A 17,536-nucleotide genomic window follows, 5' to 3' on the forward strand; every position below is an offset into this window, starting at 1 on the left:
CATTTGCAAATGAGAAAGAAGATCCTGTTTTTGTGCCAGAATTAGATGGCTCAGAATCCCAAACCCTTTCTTTATGTGTTTGTCTCAGTCAACATGTGCCACAATATCGTTGCATAATAAATAAACACCAAATCTCACTGGCATGCAAAAACAAGCCCTTATTTCTCGCTTACACACCTGCAGTTGACTAGCGTCAGCTGTTGTAGGCTGAGCTTGCCTGGGCTTGGCCTGGGCTGTGGGTTGGGTCCAGATTTGCTCTACATGTTTCTCATCCTCCAGAATACATGGTATTCTCATGGAGAAAGAAAGGAACGCCAAGGACAGACCCAACCATGCAAGCACATTTCACGATTCTCTACTAGCCAAATGTCCTCTGACACCCCATTGGCTATGGCAAGTTACATGTCCAGGCCCACCCTCAACAGCAAGGGCAAGAGGTGCTGGGAGCAAATATTCACGGAACTGTAAAACAATCTACTACAATGTTGCAGCGCTTTTTTTTTTTTTTACATCTTTATTGGAGTATAATTGCTTTACAACGGTGTGTTAGTTTCTGCTTTATAACAAAGTGAATAAGTTATACATATACATATGTTCCCATATCTCTTCCCTCTTGCGTCTGCCTCCCACCCTGTCTATCCCACCCCTCTAGGTGGTCACAAAGCACCAAGCTGATCTCCCTGTGCTATGCGGCTGCTTCCCACTAGCTCTCTATTTTGGTAGTGTATATATGTCCATGCCACTCTCTCGCTCTGTCACAGCTTACCCTTCCCCCTCCCCATATCTTCAAGTCCATTCTCTAGTAGGTCTGTGTCTTTATTCCTGTCTTATCTTCATGGTTTTTCCTCTGCTGCACTGTAAATTTTATTATTCAGGTAAATTGAGAGGCACCAGGAACGGCATCAGAAGTTGTGGTCCACCATATTTACTTCTTTTGTAGACTTTTATAAATTCTAGGTAAAATCATTTCCAGTTAATTATTAAATCCGGGGAACATTTTGCACATTATGCATTTGGCTCATTTTAGGACCCCTCCTTTTTCTTCTGGCTATCACCTCCATGCTGGAGCTTCCAAACCCGATGAGAACCCCACGATTAACCTGCAGTTTAAGATCCAGCAGCTGGCCATTTCTGGACTCAAAGTGAATCGTCTGGATATGTATGGAGAGAAGTACAAACCCTTTAAGGGCATAAAATACATGACCAAAGCTGGCAAGTTCCAAGTTCGAACCTGAAGGGAGAGTTCTGCAAAGGGAACAGTCATGAACACTTTTTCATTGCTTACTTGTCTAAAAGTAAAAACTGTCAGCCCTCTCCTAGGTCACTGCCCACTCTGGACCACCTGCTCCTGTTTTCCCGTAGTTTCAGTGCCCTGGAGCTAACGAAGGGAGGCCGGACCACCAGGGAGGCCTGTGCAGAACCCACACACCAGCAGCACCAAGTCAGTTCTCAAAGCAGAGGCGTGCGATGCAGGGGGAGGTACTTGATGCCGTATGTAACTACTTGTGACATGGTTACCACAGGAAAAGACCAGCATTTGTTACTTGCTTGCCTTTAATTATCTGTAAGCCAAGGAAAGACGTCTTTAGTTTTTTTTTAAAATTAATTTATTTTTGGTTATATGCCAAAATATAACAGCTTATATAACAGACAGCTTATATGCCAAAAAGCGTTTTTCACAATGAATCCCTAACTACAAGTTTCTTAGCTGTCTGTTTATTTGCCTATAACAGTGTCAGGCAAAGCTCTTCTAGACAGAGGTTCCAAGAAATGAATAATGATGTGCTTGCAAGGACTTGGAAGTAAGTGAGGATAGCAAAAGTTGATCAAAGAGATATTGTTCACTGAATACATACTTCATCATAAAATGAAACTTCTGTTTCTTCAATATTAATTTGAAGTTTTTTATACAGAGCATCTTTAATAGGGTAGAACCCTGGAGAGAGCCTTCAAGGGGACATACACAAATTTTAACCTTTTTGTGTTATAATAAAAGAAGTATACTGTGGATCACTACTTCCCTGCAGGAGAACAGGATTTGATCCATAGAAAAAATCAAATTGATTTGTTAAGTGTTCATATTATATAATATCATGTAATGTTAACCTATCATGATAATCTGTTAACATTTATTAAATGATTAAACTATGATATGCCTGGTACTTCTATGATGGCATAAATATATTTTTTCTCACTTATATCCTCATAATAGCCCTCTGAGGCAGATATTATATCCCTCATTTTGTACCATAACATGTTATTAAAAGCAGATAGAAAAATAGATATGCCTCTCTAAATTTGAGATAGAGGATAAAATAAGAAAGCAAGAAAAACAGAGAAGACTTAAAATTTCACATGCCTGGGCATATAGTTTTATTTCTTTGTTTTTTTTTGAGAGTGAGTTTTCCAGTTTCATTATGGAGGTGAAGGCGTTGTCAGCATTGAAACCATTGATATCAAGTCAGAAAAACTTATTTGAGTTTATTGTACTGATATTTCATCAAATGCAAGCTAGAGGATTCCGAATTCAATGGCCCGCTTTCTCATCCTGCCTAAGTCCATATGAGTATGGCTGCAGATTTCCAGCACGCGTTATTGATTTTTATCTCGCTCGTTTCTATTGGCAGCTTGTTTTAACAGAAAAAGAAAAGGTAGTAGGTTATAAACTGAAATTGTACCCTGATAGTGCACCGTAAGCACTTTCGGGGCTCCTCTGAAGCAGGCCTCCACGTGCTAGGATCTCCAACCCTCTGGCTATAATAAAACTTTCTATATTTGGTTGTGGTTTAGCTCATGAGTTGGTTTGAGGTATCTAAAGTGTAATCAATTAATTAAGCTGCAGCCCCATAGCTGGCATTCTACATTCTCTGTTATATCCTTTTAAACTGGGGACATTATGCTGATTAAGGGTTTTGCCTCTATTTAACACTCCACATATTTTATGAATTTTCAGGATTTGAACCTCTATGTGACATTGGTTTGAATGATTTCCATCAAAACAAATTGAGCCCCAACACTTAGAACTGAATTGCTTTGTGAATTGTCTTTTCCCTTTGTTTCAATACTTTTACAATTTTCATTGTCATTTAAATGAAATACCCTTGATCTTCTTGGTATCATGATGGGTTCCTATTACTCCCAGCTTAAAGAATCCGGAAGCAAGTTTGATTTTGTGCATTGTTGTCTGCAGAAAGATGGACCCTGCTAGCTGGGTGCCCAAAAAAGAAATGTCCTTGTCTGCATCCTTTCTCTGGAGCGTGATTCTGTCTGTGCGAAGGATTATTCTTGCTGTAATATCTCCCAAAGTGATTGAACAAGTAATTTTTTTTCTTTTCTCTGATGTGCTGCTTGATATTCTGAATGCTGATGATGCTCTTCAAAGTATTTTCAATCTATTCATTTCACCGACCCCAACGAGGGTGGTCATGTCCATAGAAAGGCTAAATTTTGGGCTGAGATAGTCCCTTTCTTTTAAAAAATCAAACAAGTAACAGATCCAGGAATGGATACCTTATTTAGGTTTCACATTTGTTCTTAACTTATACATTTTAGTTCCTAGTGGTAGTACATTAAAAGGCCACCTGCTACTCATTTTTAAGGATTCTAAAGGTACAGATCAAAAAAAATGATGGAGGAAGGAGTGGGATTTCTTTTCATTTCAGATCTGTCCATGTGCCTCTTCTCCAGACCTCCTCTTCTCAGATTTTCTAATTTTGTTCCTTCCAGCCCCCCAACCAATGATGCAAGCCATTCATCACGGAGTCTGTATACATTCTTACCTTGGGCCATTTTCTTTCCACACAAAGTGAGTGATAGCAATTAATAATAATAAAACAGCAAAATCATATAAAAATACTTTGTACAACTCTGGTTGCATACATTTAAAAGATTGGTTGAAATAGATAATTTTCTTGAAAATAGGTACACACATCGAGGCTTGACTCAAGGAGAAGTAGAAACCATAGAAAGATTAATAACCGTGGAAGCCACCAAAAAGGCTGAGAGAGAATTAGCTGCAGCATTGTCACTGGGGACCTAATTATTTTAGAATTGAGTTCCTTCACACTTTTAAGAATCAGATAATTCTCAGGCTATATAAATTTTTGTGTGTGTGTGAATTTAGAAAAATGTACTGTATATTCTTTGGGGTAATATTGATTGGCATTACTATACTGATGTAACTCCTGCCTTCTGCTGTGATAATGAACAAAGACTCCAGGCCGAGGAGAGAACTTGGGGTGAGTCCTTGGCTGGGGTGATTGAGGAACAAGAAGGAAGAGGTGGTTCTCACAAATTATGTAAATACCACATATTAACTTCTTAGATAAGATGTGAATGACCATCCTATTAACTTCCCAGTGTTTAATTCTGTCATAACACCCTATGCGTATCTCAGATTATTGGTTGTATCCATTCCTTGATTATCCATTTTATGGTGGAGTCACTCACTAGAGGTGAACTTGAGGGTAGGGAATGCATCTTATTCTTCTTTACATCACTAGTGCTTTTACAGTGCCTGTCATAGATGGGTCCTCAATGCATGTTCAGTGAGTGAATGAATAAGTAGGTGAGTGGATGAATGAGTGAACAGAAGGGTACTCTGCTCACTTTATGAAACTAGCAGAAATCTTGATATTGAAATAGAAACAAAAAGAAAGCTATAGACTTAGGTCACTTATGAATAGGTATGCAGCATCCTAAATTCTAGCAAACCAAATTCAACGGTACATGAAAAGAATCATCCAGTATAACCAAAGAGGGTTTATCCTACAACTGCAAGGATAGTTTTCTACTAAGAAAACTATTGCTGGTGGTACGGAAATGTAAAGTGTTACAGCCATTTTGGAAAGCAATCTAGCAATATCTATTAAAGTTAAAAATATATATGTCTTTTGAGCCAGATAGTCCACTCCTGGGAATCCATCTCAATAGAAGTAAAAAGACAAGTGCATAGGGACACATGTATAAAATGTTTATTGCAGCATGGCTCAGAGTGGCAAAAAAGTGGAAACCAAGTGAATGCCCATCAGAGGGGAGGAGCTGAGTATATGATGGTTCATCCACACTGTAGGGCATTATGTCCCCTTCAAAGAGAATGAATTAGAGCTAATCCACCTGATTTCCACGAAGTATTACTAAGTGATAAAAATCAAGGTGCATAAAGGTATATAAGAGGATCCCATTTTGCTAAAAAATAAAGACCAAACTCAAAAAGCAAAAGGAAAACAAACAAATCCCTGTATCTGTATATTCACTAGTTGAACAGCTGTGAACTATATTACTTCTTTTGAGTTCAGTTTCCTTGTTTGTGAAAGTGGGGTGATGATAATGCACATCTCATAGGATTTTTGTGAAGATTAAATGAGTTAATACATGTAAAATTCTCGGTATATAGAAAGTACCTGAGAAATATTAGCTATTGTTATGATGATGTTATAATGATGACTTTAGTAGACCTAAATAGAATATGCAGAATTCAAAGAAAATTTGGAAGAACACGTAGTAGATTATTAACCTGGTTACTTTATGTATCAATGAGGGATTGATGTGGGTTGAAGGAAGAAGGAAGGTCCAAGTAAATGGAAATAAAGGTATATTTTCCATTTATGCATTTATTTAGAACTGTGGCACGTGGGACTATGTATAAAGAAATAAAACACTTGTAAAAGGAAATATTTATTACTAAGTATATCAAATCAGTAGACCCAATAATGCAGTGCAAAATAATATATGCTAAAAAGACATTTACTAAAATTTAATCCCATCCCTCCTTAAATATAAGCCTAAGAAAACTTTGAAAGGTGTTTATTTAAAGATATAAAGGAAAATATATTAAACACCAGCCATCATTAACTCTGATGGGAAAACATTAGAAGAGGGTTTCTTGAAGTATATTTTCTGGAATACTAACTCCACAAGTGGAGTAAAAGAATTCCCTCGTGCAGTGGTTTGGGAACATGACGCTCACAGATAGTCCACACCTGATTCACAGTATCGGCATGGCAAAAGGCCTAAGTCCTTTTTGACCTTTAGGTTCTAGGTAAAGTGCCTCTTCTTTAGAGGAAACCCTTCTTTCCTTCTCTGTCATATTGCTCTGCTTATTTCTTTCAACTGTAATCATTAATTAAGAGAACTCCACTGAAATGCAGTGAAATATTCTTAAGAATTTTCTCCTGTGTGTTCTAACTGTTGTTAGATCATAAGCTCCATTGATTTAATCAGTCTTCCTGCTAAATTTTTTTTTTCTTAAGGAATTTTTGAAGAAGTTTGTCCTTAGAAAATCAATTTCTGTGGCCATTGCAGCTGAGAGTCATGATTACCTTATTTCTACTGTATGGATTGCTTGTTGAGAGGTATAGGCTCATGGTAGAATTTCAGGCCTCAGTTCTTCATACTTGCAAAAAGGAGGCAGTTATTCTTTTTTTTTTTTTTAATTTTTGGCTGTGTTGGGTCTTCATTGCTGCACGTGGGCTTTCTCTAGTTGCAATGGGCAGGGGCTACTCTTCGTTGCGGTGCACGGGCTTCCTATTGCGGTGGCTTCTCTTGTTGCAGAGCACAGGCTCTAAGCACGTGGGCTTCAGTAATTGTGGCACACGTGCTCAGTAGTTGTGGCGCACGGGCTTAATTGCTCCGCGGCATGTGGGATCTTCCTGGACCAGGGATTGAACCCGTGTCCCCTGCATTGGCAGGCGGATTCTTAACCACTGCGCCACCAGGGAAGTCCCGAGGCAGTAATTCTTGAATCTCATCTTGCCTAGAAGTGTTTCATGCACAATAGAACACATATTTTTATGAAGTCCTTTGGGTTTCCCTGATGGAGTGAGTTTGACATTGGCAAGACAGTGTTATGACCGCTATCAGTGTTCAAAGGCCACTTTTCTTTCTCGTGGTCAACCATGAGTATGGCCAAACAGCTAAGTTATCTCTTATCCTTCCTAGTGCTTTGTGTTAAGATCTGTTTAAGCCTGTGCTTCTTTTTTTTTCTTTCCTTTTTTGGTGGGTGGGGTGGTCAAGAGAGGTTTTCAGAATTGAAGGAATTTCTTTACTTTCTTTTCCCGCTTGTGATCACAGAATAGCTGCGCTAAGCCTTCATGCTTGAGCAGAACTCCGGCATAGATAAAGTATATGTTTGCCCCTCATCAGCTGGGCTGAATGTCTGTGTTGTACTGCAGTGATTATAGCCACAGTCACATTTTCTGATTGCTGGCATTTCTACGAGCTACCCTTCGATAAAAAAATCTCTGTTTGTCCTGAACCGATAACCACAGATGGGCTATTCAACCATCTTTATTACTTCTTTCTCCTCCAGGTCCTCATGAACATGGAAGGCATAAAAGTCCGTGAAATGCAGATTTTTGACTACAGGAAAAAAATCGCTGAATCAGAGACTAAATTAAAACAGCAACAGAACCTGTATGAAGTTGTGCGGTCAGACAGGAATCTGTATAGCAAAAATCTGGTTGAAGCTCAGGTAAAGAATATATTTATGTCTTTACATTTTGATTCTTCCCCATCCTGGGTTTAAAGCAGTTTCTGTTATCCTAATGGCAGGATTTAAAATAGATGCAGAAAGAAATATCGTGGAATTCACCTGAAAGAGAAGATCAGTTTATGCAGAACTGTCAGATTGTTTGAAATGGAAATAACGAAACTTGATTGGATGTGAAGATCATGGTGCTGGTTTTAATTATTATGTAGAATTGCCATTCTCCTCTTTCTAATTTTTAAAACTGCTAATAGCTACCATGACTCAGAGGGGAGCAGTATACACTTGTCATTTAATTGCAGAGCTTTGCTTTGTAATCTTTTAGTTAAAAATGCTTGTTGTGATTCCAATTCCTCTCTTGTACAGTGAAGAATAAAGTGTGTGTGTGTGTGTGTGTGTGTGTGTGTATGACATATTCATTATGTATACTTTATCTCATGAGAATATTTGGAGAGTTAATGCTATAAAGTACTTTGAGGTTGATGGGCACAAGATACAAAGGAATAGCCCAGTTGAGACCATTGTTTTGAGTGAGTCTCCCTTAAAAGCTCTTGAATGTGTTTTGAACTTCCATAGGCATGGTGATGTCTATTTAATTCACTTTCAAACATTTCTCCTTTTATTCTGTTAGGATGAAATAATGGAAATGAATAGAAAATTAAAGATTATGACTCATCAGGTAGATCAATTGAAAGAAGAAATCTCAGCCAAGGAGTCAGCACTTGCGAAGCTACATCTGGAACAACAGCACATAGAAAAGGAGAAGGAAACGTTGAAGGTACACACCTTATAATAAAAGCAATGAACCAATAGTCAATCGATTGGACCTATTGGGGCCAGGCTCCATGCTCATGGAGGGGAGTAAGGGGGCAGGAAAAACAACCAAAGCACCTGGAGGATGACCTCCACCACCTCCAGGTCAGTCTTCCCTAGAGGAGTGCTCTCAGGTAGAATGGGGAGGGGCCGGTGCAGATGCAGAGCACCTAGTTTACCTGTGATGGCTATCATGGCATCAGTGCAAGAGAACTTAGCAGGTCCCAGGAAGTCCTGGAACTTTCAGGCTGACCACAATCTCTTTGCATTTACAGCCCAAGTCCAGCACTTTGCCTGTACTCAACCCTCCCAAACTCCTCCCTGGGGCTTCTATAAGGCAATGCTGGCAGGACCCTTTGTCCCTCTGTCCTAATCCTTGTTTACTTCATGTGCATGTGCCTTTGCTGCCCTCAGCATCATTAACTACCAGGTGTCAAGCTTTGTCCTCACTTGATTTGCCCTCAACTAGGTTCATTGTTCACCTTACTTCTGTGAATCTAAGAACTTTGCAGCCACTCCTCTAGGGAATCACCTTTGTTTTCACACGTATTACTAAGATATATACTTTTAAATCTACTAATTTAGAACATTCTATGTCTACTAATATAATATAAAGACTCTTCCCCAAAATACATGCCAAATAATTATACCATATCAAATCCTTGAACTAAATGTTTTACTGTACACATTCACTAAACCTAATGTATTTTCCTTTTCCTATCAAATCCAGTAGATTTCCCTTCTAATCCATTTGACCAAAGAATTAAAAAAGGAACTTCTAAGAGAATAATGCCACTTTTATTTTTTGCATATGTTTATGAGCCACTTGCAGGAACTTTCTACAAACAATGAGACTGGTTACCTCAGTTTCTGCATATAATTAACTTCAGAGATAGTTCCTATCTTGAAAACGTGTATCTCGTGTTGGACAGGTTTAATGCCAAATTTCCTTGATTCCATGATGCCATAGATTGACCTATGCACTCTCAGTTTAATAATAGGTTTTGTCAACTTAATGATAGGTCTTCATGGAAACAGAACTACTACATTAAATTAAGATACGTGAGGTTTGAGAAAGATTAAAATGTAACAAAAGTGCCTTTACAATAGAGATATGTTAATTGATTTATTTACCTAAAACTGTCATCTCCCCACTCTAGTTCATGACAGAAAAAAACAGAAAATTCTGTACTAAAGTTTATTTACATATAAAGAAACATAAATATATTTTCTAAAATTTGAAAATACCCTGTGTCTTTGTCCTTATTTTCCTTGTTTGAAAACAGTTTTATAGAAGGTAGTATGTTTCTATACCACTCTGGAGTCTATAGTGGGATGGGGTTTATTTATTATGGGCTGAATCAGAAGAATCTTATTGTAAACGTTGCTTCACCCACGGGCCTCATGGACCCACGTTAGCAAGGCTTCAGTGTAACTTGACTTGGTACATCATCTCTTCGTTTCAGAGGATGACATTGATCCTCATCTCTTACTTTCCCAAGTAATGCTCTTCTCAAAAGATTAACTATTGCTGCATAATGGGGTCCAAGGTAGACAAAATCCTGCTTTAGAATAAGTAATGTCCTATGCAAAAAAGCAATTACTCCTGATTCCTTAGTTTGACTTTGGTTAATATTGGTTTCAATTACACTCTCCATCATTAGACATCTACACACATAGCTCCAAAGAAGCATCATAATAAAATAAAGGATAATAGGGTCCTGTTTTTTGGTCCTGGGCCAGCAGAGTTGGCAGCTTGTGAATAAGAGAGATGATTAAAGGGCTTCTGCTCTAGAGAGTCTGCTCTAAATGAGGAATCCTAGGTCTGGATAGCTTTGGGTCATCGATTATAGGAAGATGGTTGCTTTGGACTTGCTGTGAAACTAGGATGCCTTTTCCTCAGGTTTTCCCATTAAGGCAAGAATTAGGAACAGAAAAAGGCTGCCTCCTTGATTTATTATTTGAGGTTATCCAAGGGGAACTTGCAGTGGTGCTTTGACTGGATAATTTTGGCCTATCATTAAGCCCATTTGACATTCTTTAGAAAAATGTGACAGCTTGAACGTTGAGTTTCATTTAGCCTCTTGACTTTTTTAGCCTCAAAGATGAATCACGTTTACAGAGGTCTCTGGATTTCAATCATCTGAGGTTCGCGAACCAAAACCCTGGAGGGGAGGGCAGATTTTCTAGTAACTTTGCTCCATGAGAGACATGTAGTTTATTATTATGAGTTCTACAAAGCTATGTGGCTACATAATCCCTCCCGGAAGGGCAAGCCCTAGCCTGTTTGGTAGACCATGAGATGCCTTTTGACAGGACAACCCAATTTACTGCTTCTCCAACTCGACAGACAATCGTCCGTAATAGGTCATCCCCATCCTCATTCACCCCCCACAAAAGAAAAGTCTTGCTTCTTCCATGTTTCTTTTTCCTTTTCAGTTGCTACCAGGCTCTCCTGACTCCTCAGGATTCTAGACATTGTCAGCACATGATGGTTATGACAGAATGTCAGTAGATCTTTGTAGATGTTGCTGCATCTGCGTTCATCTGCCCATTGTGTCCCCGTCTTGTTTCATCAGCACTAAAGGGGCCGTCTCATGTGGAGTGTCTGCCTTCCAGTTCTAACAAGCTCTCGATTCTGTTTGTCACCTCCCAATCATCCCACGTCAATCTGACAGCACTTTGACTCTTGGTGAATAATTCAGCAGCAAATTCTCTATGTCCAGAGCTCAGCATCACATTAGCAACTGGCTTCAGGGCACCATATCCTTGTACTTAGTCGACTCTCTAGAGTGACACGGATGGGAACTGTCGGAGGCGAGTGGGGGAGACAGAGAGAAAGCCTAATTATTCTCATGGCCAGAAGACTTTAGGTGGTCCTATTTGTTCTGCTAGAAATAAACAGATGGTTTCTGTGAAACCCAGTGAATGTTGGGATCCTGTATGAATGGGTGAAACTCCCTCAAGTATGATTCTTGAGATATGACTTATGCCTGCAGCAAGATTGGATGATATATATTCTGTAAACACCTGTCACAAAACTGTAAAATTGTAGAGGCAGTGACTAAAGAGTGTGTCCTGCCATTGTATTACAACTTCATACCTTGGGTCCCACCTAGAACATTACTTGATGAGCTTTTGTGTGCACAGTAGTTGTTACCATCTTTCCTGGATGAGACAGCTCAGAGTTACAGCTGCTAAATGCATTAGACCTAAGGTATTTTGTTGATGTTAACATTTGCTGCCAACGTCTAATGGCGCATCTTGTTTACAGCCCATAAATTTATGACATAAGGAGACCACTCAGAATTTTGATATATTATGGAAAAAACACCCAGCAATGCCAAACACATGAATGGTTTTACATTTCAGACAGATACTTTTACACACCATTGATTGCATTTTAATATAACAGCCATTTCATTTTGTTCTGCTGATGGATTCTGATCAGCTCTCGGCACTTAGGAACAGGGAAGTGAATGTCACACATCTGGGAAAATAAAAGTTTTATTAAAGAGAGCATGAGCCAAACGGGTATTTTATTGCTGTCTTTGCTGTCACCTTAAATGATTATAGAAGTAGAAAGGCTGGTTCTTCACTCTCTTTCCTAACAGGCAATCCCCCAAAGTGGTAAATACTAGACCAGATCTTTTCTCACTAAGTATTTCCTTTTGCTTATCCCTGGACCAAAATATATTTCATGAATGAACAAACAAAACGTCATAAAGGAAACTCTGGGTTTTATAGTAGCTAGCTGCATTTCGTTTGTGACATTACAGGTCTTTTGCTAGGTGCATAGTATCTTGTACTGTTTGGATAAGTCTGAGCTATGGAATTAATGACTCTTGGTCTTCATGGATTAGAGGCAGGCTGCAACTAGAGTTGGGTTGGTTCGCAGGCACTCACTTGGCAAATATTTGGTGTTCTATCATCCCAATGACATTTCTGGGTGGATGGAGGTGGGGGACCCAATACATTCTTGAAGGAGAAAATTATTACTTTTTCATTTTCACTTGTTGACCTGCAGGCCATTGAAAAGTTGGAGCCTTTTTTTTTAAAAAAAATATTTATTTATTTGGCTGTGCCAGGTCTTAGTTGTGGCACATGGGATCTTTTAGTTATGGCATGTGAGATCTTTAGTTGCAGCATGCAAACTCTTAGTTGCGGCATGTGGGATCTAGTTCCTAGACCAGGGATTGAGCCCAGATCCCTTGCACTGGGAGCGTGGAGTCTTAGCCACTGGACCACCAGGGAAGTCCAAAAAGTTGGAGCCTTAATATTGTCTTGTCATCTCCCTTGTGATTTCAGGCATGGGTGAAAGCAGAATTCTTCCTGCATTTTTCCTTCTTGTGTTGACCTGGTTGTGATACCACCTGTCCTTCCTGTGTGGGCTTGGAAGCTCTCGAAGACTTATTCTTCTTTCCTTTAATATGATTAACTTTGTGGCTCCCCATTGCATACTGTCCACAGTACATGGCATACAGGGCCCTTCTCAGGTTGGCTCAGCTGTTTTACCAGCCTTACCTCCTGCTATTCCCTACCTAATACTCTAACTCAGCCACATTGGATGCTCTGCTGTCTGGTCAACACACCAGGTACTTTATAGTTTACATGCCTTTGTTCACACAAGCCTGACCATTGACTGCTCTCTCCCCAGCACATACCTCTCCATTTTAGAAATAACTGTCAACTGCGAAAACCCTGACTGATTTTTCCCTCTAAACCCCAGGAAGAAATATGAACTCTTTCCTGTTCTCCCATGTCCTTCTTCACACAGTAGAGAGCATTTCCACACCGTAGTGTAGTTGGTTATATTTGTCATCTTCGATGGGTGGCGAATCCCTCATGTCTTACTCATTTTTCTGTATTTGACTTGGAACTATTGTGTGGTATAGCAAAGGGGGCAAAAGCTTTGGAATCAAAAGATCTAGGATGGAATTTCAACTCTGCTACTTATTAGCTGTGTGACCTTGGTCAAGTTGATTTGTTTTTCTTTGTCTCTGTAATTGCATTTGTGAAATGGGGATAAGAGTACTGAGGCAAAATACCTAATATCATGCCAGGGATATTGTAAGCCACAAATACACTTGTGGAATTGAAGCAAATGTGTCCTTTGATGAGGGGAATTTTCCTTCTGAAAATTACCAGTTCATAGCATGCTTTCCCCATCACTCTTAGGATTTCCATGTAGCCTCAGGAGCCTCAAGATCTGAGTTCTCCCAGAAAGCCTTGCTAACAACTGCAGTCCTCTGACCTCCTGTAGCATCAATTCACTGTCTGTGTGATAATACAGATCCTGGAACATTATTGCCTGGACTTGTTAATATTTGCATAATACTCATATATCTTATCTTCTCATCTAGATTGTAATCGTCTTAAGAGTAAGATCTATATATCTTTTTATACTATAACATCTCTTCTGTTCCATCAAGATGTTTTATATGATAGACCCTTGGTTGCTATCTTTATTAATTTAAGTGTTGCTTGTAATAGGCTTTATCTCTGCAGTTGATATGCTGGTGGTGTTAGGACTGTTATAGGAGCTGGTACATACAGAGCTGCCCTCACCCAACCCCCCACCATGCTGCTCCCCACATCCTTCTCTGTACTATTTGTGAATTTTCCCCATGTTTAGCTGGTAGGAGAACTGCTGCTGAATACCAATGAGGTCCCTGCTATACTTACATAGAAAAATGATGGAAATCCCTCAAGGGCACAACTCATAGAATAAAACATGATCACCTTAATGTGCACTGTTGTTTGTTTACAGGCTGTGTGTGTGTGTGTGTGTGTGTGTGTGTGTGTGTATGAAGCTTGCTTTGCTTGTGAGGATGATCAAACCATGCTAAATGAAACATCACAGGGAAGTATAAGAAGCACACTGTCCATCTAAATCTGGGCCCTGCCGTCCTGGTTTGTGCTGTTACAGAGCGAAATTGGTCTTTCACTCTTTGTCAGGCTGAGCTGCAGAAGCTGAGACAACAAGCATTGGAGACCAAACACTTCATTGAAAAGCAGGAAGCCGAAGAGAGAAAACTCCTGCGAATCATTGCCGAGGCTGATGGGGAGAGGCTGAGACAGAAGAAGGAGTTAGACCAGGTAAGAACATCTCCTCACCAGACCTGCAGACCTTATCAGCAGACACAACTGTTTGATGCAACTCTTCACAAAGCCTCATTCTTTTCTAAGCTCTTCCCTTCAGTCTATCAGAAGAACAGCCCCAGAGGCCCACCTTCTGTTGATTAATTATGAAATATTCATTTATTCACCTCCTATTTATGAGCACTTACTATGTGTCAGCCACTCCTCTAGGCTCTGGGGAATACGCTGACCAACAAGAAAATAAGGGCCCTGTCCTCAGGGAGCTTACATTCCAGCATAATATAATTGCCCGTGTATAATTACAATGAATAATTACATAATTTGGAGGTTAGAAACTTAAATGCTTTCAGAGATCTGGCAGGTTAAGAAAAAGAGACATTGGCTAATGCAAGACAGTAAGGAATAGTAGAACTTGGCAAGAGTTAGCTCACCCTAAAGGCATTCAAATTTAAACACTTATAATGTGTTGGAGAAAACCAACCAAGCAAACAGGCATGGGCCAAGGATTATTGTATTATTATTATTATGGGTTATTTGTTGTACTCTTTCCAACAAGGCTACCAACTGTCATGGGAGGAGTCCAGTGTTGGTTGTCTAGCAGACTATTTCCAGGGCCTCACCCACTGGGTGCCTAGCACATGTGGCCATTGGATGGGTGTTCATTGACAGACTGAATGCTGCTGCCATGATGAAACGTGGGACTTTTTGTCCCCTGGTGGCCGTGCCCTTCCCTACCTTTCTAGGTCATCAGCGAGAGAGATATCCTTGGGTCACAGCTAGTCCGGCGCAATGATGAGTTGGCTTTGCTCTACGAGAAGATCAAGATCCAGCAGTCCGTGCTGAATAAAGGCGAGAGCCAGTACAACCAGAGGTTGGAGGACATGAGAATCCTCAAACTTGAGATCAAGAAGCTTCGCTGGGAAAAGGGGATTCTTGCCAGGAGTGTGGCTAATGTTGACGAACTCAGGTAATAGAAGACCCCCTGGGAGCTGAGCACACAGCACTCTGTGGGGAGCTCCTGAAATGACCTTGTGTTCCTCCTGTTGGTCATTGAAGGTCTTTATCAAGTAGCATAAAATAATTATTTTATGTTGAAATGATTAGCAGATAATGAGAACAACTTTTCCATAATCCAGAATCTATATCGTGCCCATTCTATGTCACAAAAAATGAACTGGTTTCCTTTCAGGGGAACATAAGCAAGTGCAAAAGGATTTTTTGAAAACTTTATTCTGGATTTAGAAAAAGAAATTTCAAGTCAAATCATAACCACAAATTAGTTACAACTCAGAAAAAAATTCCCCCAGTGAGATTTTTAGCATTTCTTTAATAAGGCAGTATGCAAGAAATGGAGCATCAATATTTAAATTGAATCCTGGTAACGTCTGCACGTCTTTTTCTTGGAATTACATGCAGAATGAAAAGAGGGGAAAATTTAATTTTACACTGTTTGAAAACTGTGTTTCCTTAGAAGGTGGCCAGATTTTACATCTCACTCTTGATTTATCTTCTGCGGCTTTCATTTGAGCTTAGTGTGCCTTCCCTTTGCTTTAAATCTTACAGTATACAAGATCTACTTTCCCTTTGGGAAAACATCACCATATTCCATATAGGCAATTGCAGGAAACCACATAATAGGTCTGGTGTTTTCACAGTAGCTATCTTATTCTCCACAGACTTGTAGATGAACAGTATCCTTGCCCACCTTGGGACAAGGACACAGTTTGGATCTACTTCTTAAATTAATTGAATTAGATAGTTTTGGTATTTAAATGCAGTGAATATGTTCAGGAAGAGCAAGGGAAGTTGCCGCCATCTTGGATAGATCAATACCTATTTTTTCTTTTAAAGAGTTGCTCATATTTCAGACGATGAAAGTAGTACAGATACATTGTAAAAAACATGGGGCATGCAGAAAATTTATGAAGATGCGATTAGAAAATCTCTCATAAGTTTACTATCCAGAGATGCTACCATTGACATTTTGGAGACAAATGGGTTCATTCTAAGTAGCTATTGAATGATCTCCAGGACCATCACTAAACTTGCCAGCCATGTGTTATTTTTATTATATACGCAAAGGACCAAATTCTACCCATTCTCAGTCAACATTGCTGGTTTGTTGATAATAGATTTTACCTTTCTTTATAATGGGAAGACAATAAAAATATTGGAGGCAAGCAGGCATGAATTCCAATCTCAGACTTGTCACCTACAAGCTGTGTGACCTTGGGCAAATCACTTATCTGAGCTTAAGGCTTGCAGTTAAAATTAAACACGAAAAGGAACGTAATATGCCTAGCACAGAGTCTGGTACAAAGGAAGCCATTAATAATAGTAGCTAACTTGCCCTTCGCTACTGATGACACTCTAGAAAATCGTAGTGTTAAAAATATGGTTTTAATTCTAAGCAGCTTGAGCTCCCTGTTGAGTGAACATTATGCAGTTAATTCTAATGGTTTGTCTTGCTAATGAGGGGAAGTTGTATTATTGGTTTAAATGAAGCAATTAAGTAAAAGAGATGGCTTAGTATTAGTAATCTGCGCACACGCAGCAGATGAGGACAGATAATAATATCCTCTTGCCCGTGTCAACACGAGTGCTTGCCTCTTCTCCACCTCCCAGCAGAGCTTCTCTTTCAATAGGGTGGCAGCCAGCTCACTGGATACTGTGGATGGCTGTAGCACGTTACCTATTAACTAGAGATTCCTACAGATTTTAGAAGTATGTTTGAGGCAGAGCTAGTTCTTCAGGACTTTTTCAGCCATCTGTGTAGTTGCGGAACATGAGAGAAAAGATCACTTCTAATTTGGTGTTTTTCAATGCTGGCTACACATTAGAATTACCAGCAGGACTTAAAAAATCTATGAAACCCAAGCTGCATGCTAGACCAATTAAAGCAGAATCCCTTTGGGGGTTGGGTCCAGGCAAAGGTATGTTGTTAAAGTTCCCCAGGTGATTCCAGTATGCCATCAGGGTGATGATGCACTGCCCTAATTGATGTCAGGTTCTCACCTGAGCCTCAGTCTCTTGCATTCAGATGCCATACCTCATGGTGGAATGTGGCTTGTTTTCTGCTACTGTAGGAGACGTTTAGACACATTGAACAATATTTTGAAATCCTCATAATTTACC

General features: G+C 39.6%; 1 protein-coding gene across 1 annotated transcript in view; it reads left to right on the forward strand.

The window, feature by feature from the left end:
- CFAP58 (cilia and flagella associated protein 58) overlaps positions 1–17,536 on the forward strand; it is a 107,540-nt gene that overhangs the window by 22,887 nt on the left and 67,117 nt on the right. Inside the window, exons 10-13 of the mRNA XM_060125770.1 lie at positions 7,310–7,471; positions 8,118–8,264; positions 14,258–14,398; positions 15,145–15,368. Of these exons, the coding sequence (XP_059981753.1) occupies positions 7,310–7,471; positions 8,118–8,264; positions 14,258–14,398; positions 15,145–15,368 (674 nt within the window). The remainder of the gene's footprint in view (positions 1–7,309; positions 7,472–8,117; positions 8,265–14,257; positions 14,399–15,144; positions 15,369–17,536) is intronic.

This window comes from Lagenorhynchus albirostris, chromosome 16 (genome assembly GCF_949774975.1).
Source record: "Lagenorhynchus albirostris chromosome 16, mLagAlb1.1, whole genome shotgun sequence".
NCBI lineage: Eukaryota > Metazoa > Chordata > Mammalia > Artiodactyla > Delphinidae > Lagenorhynchus > Lagenorhynchus albirostris.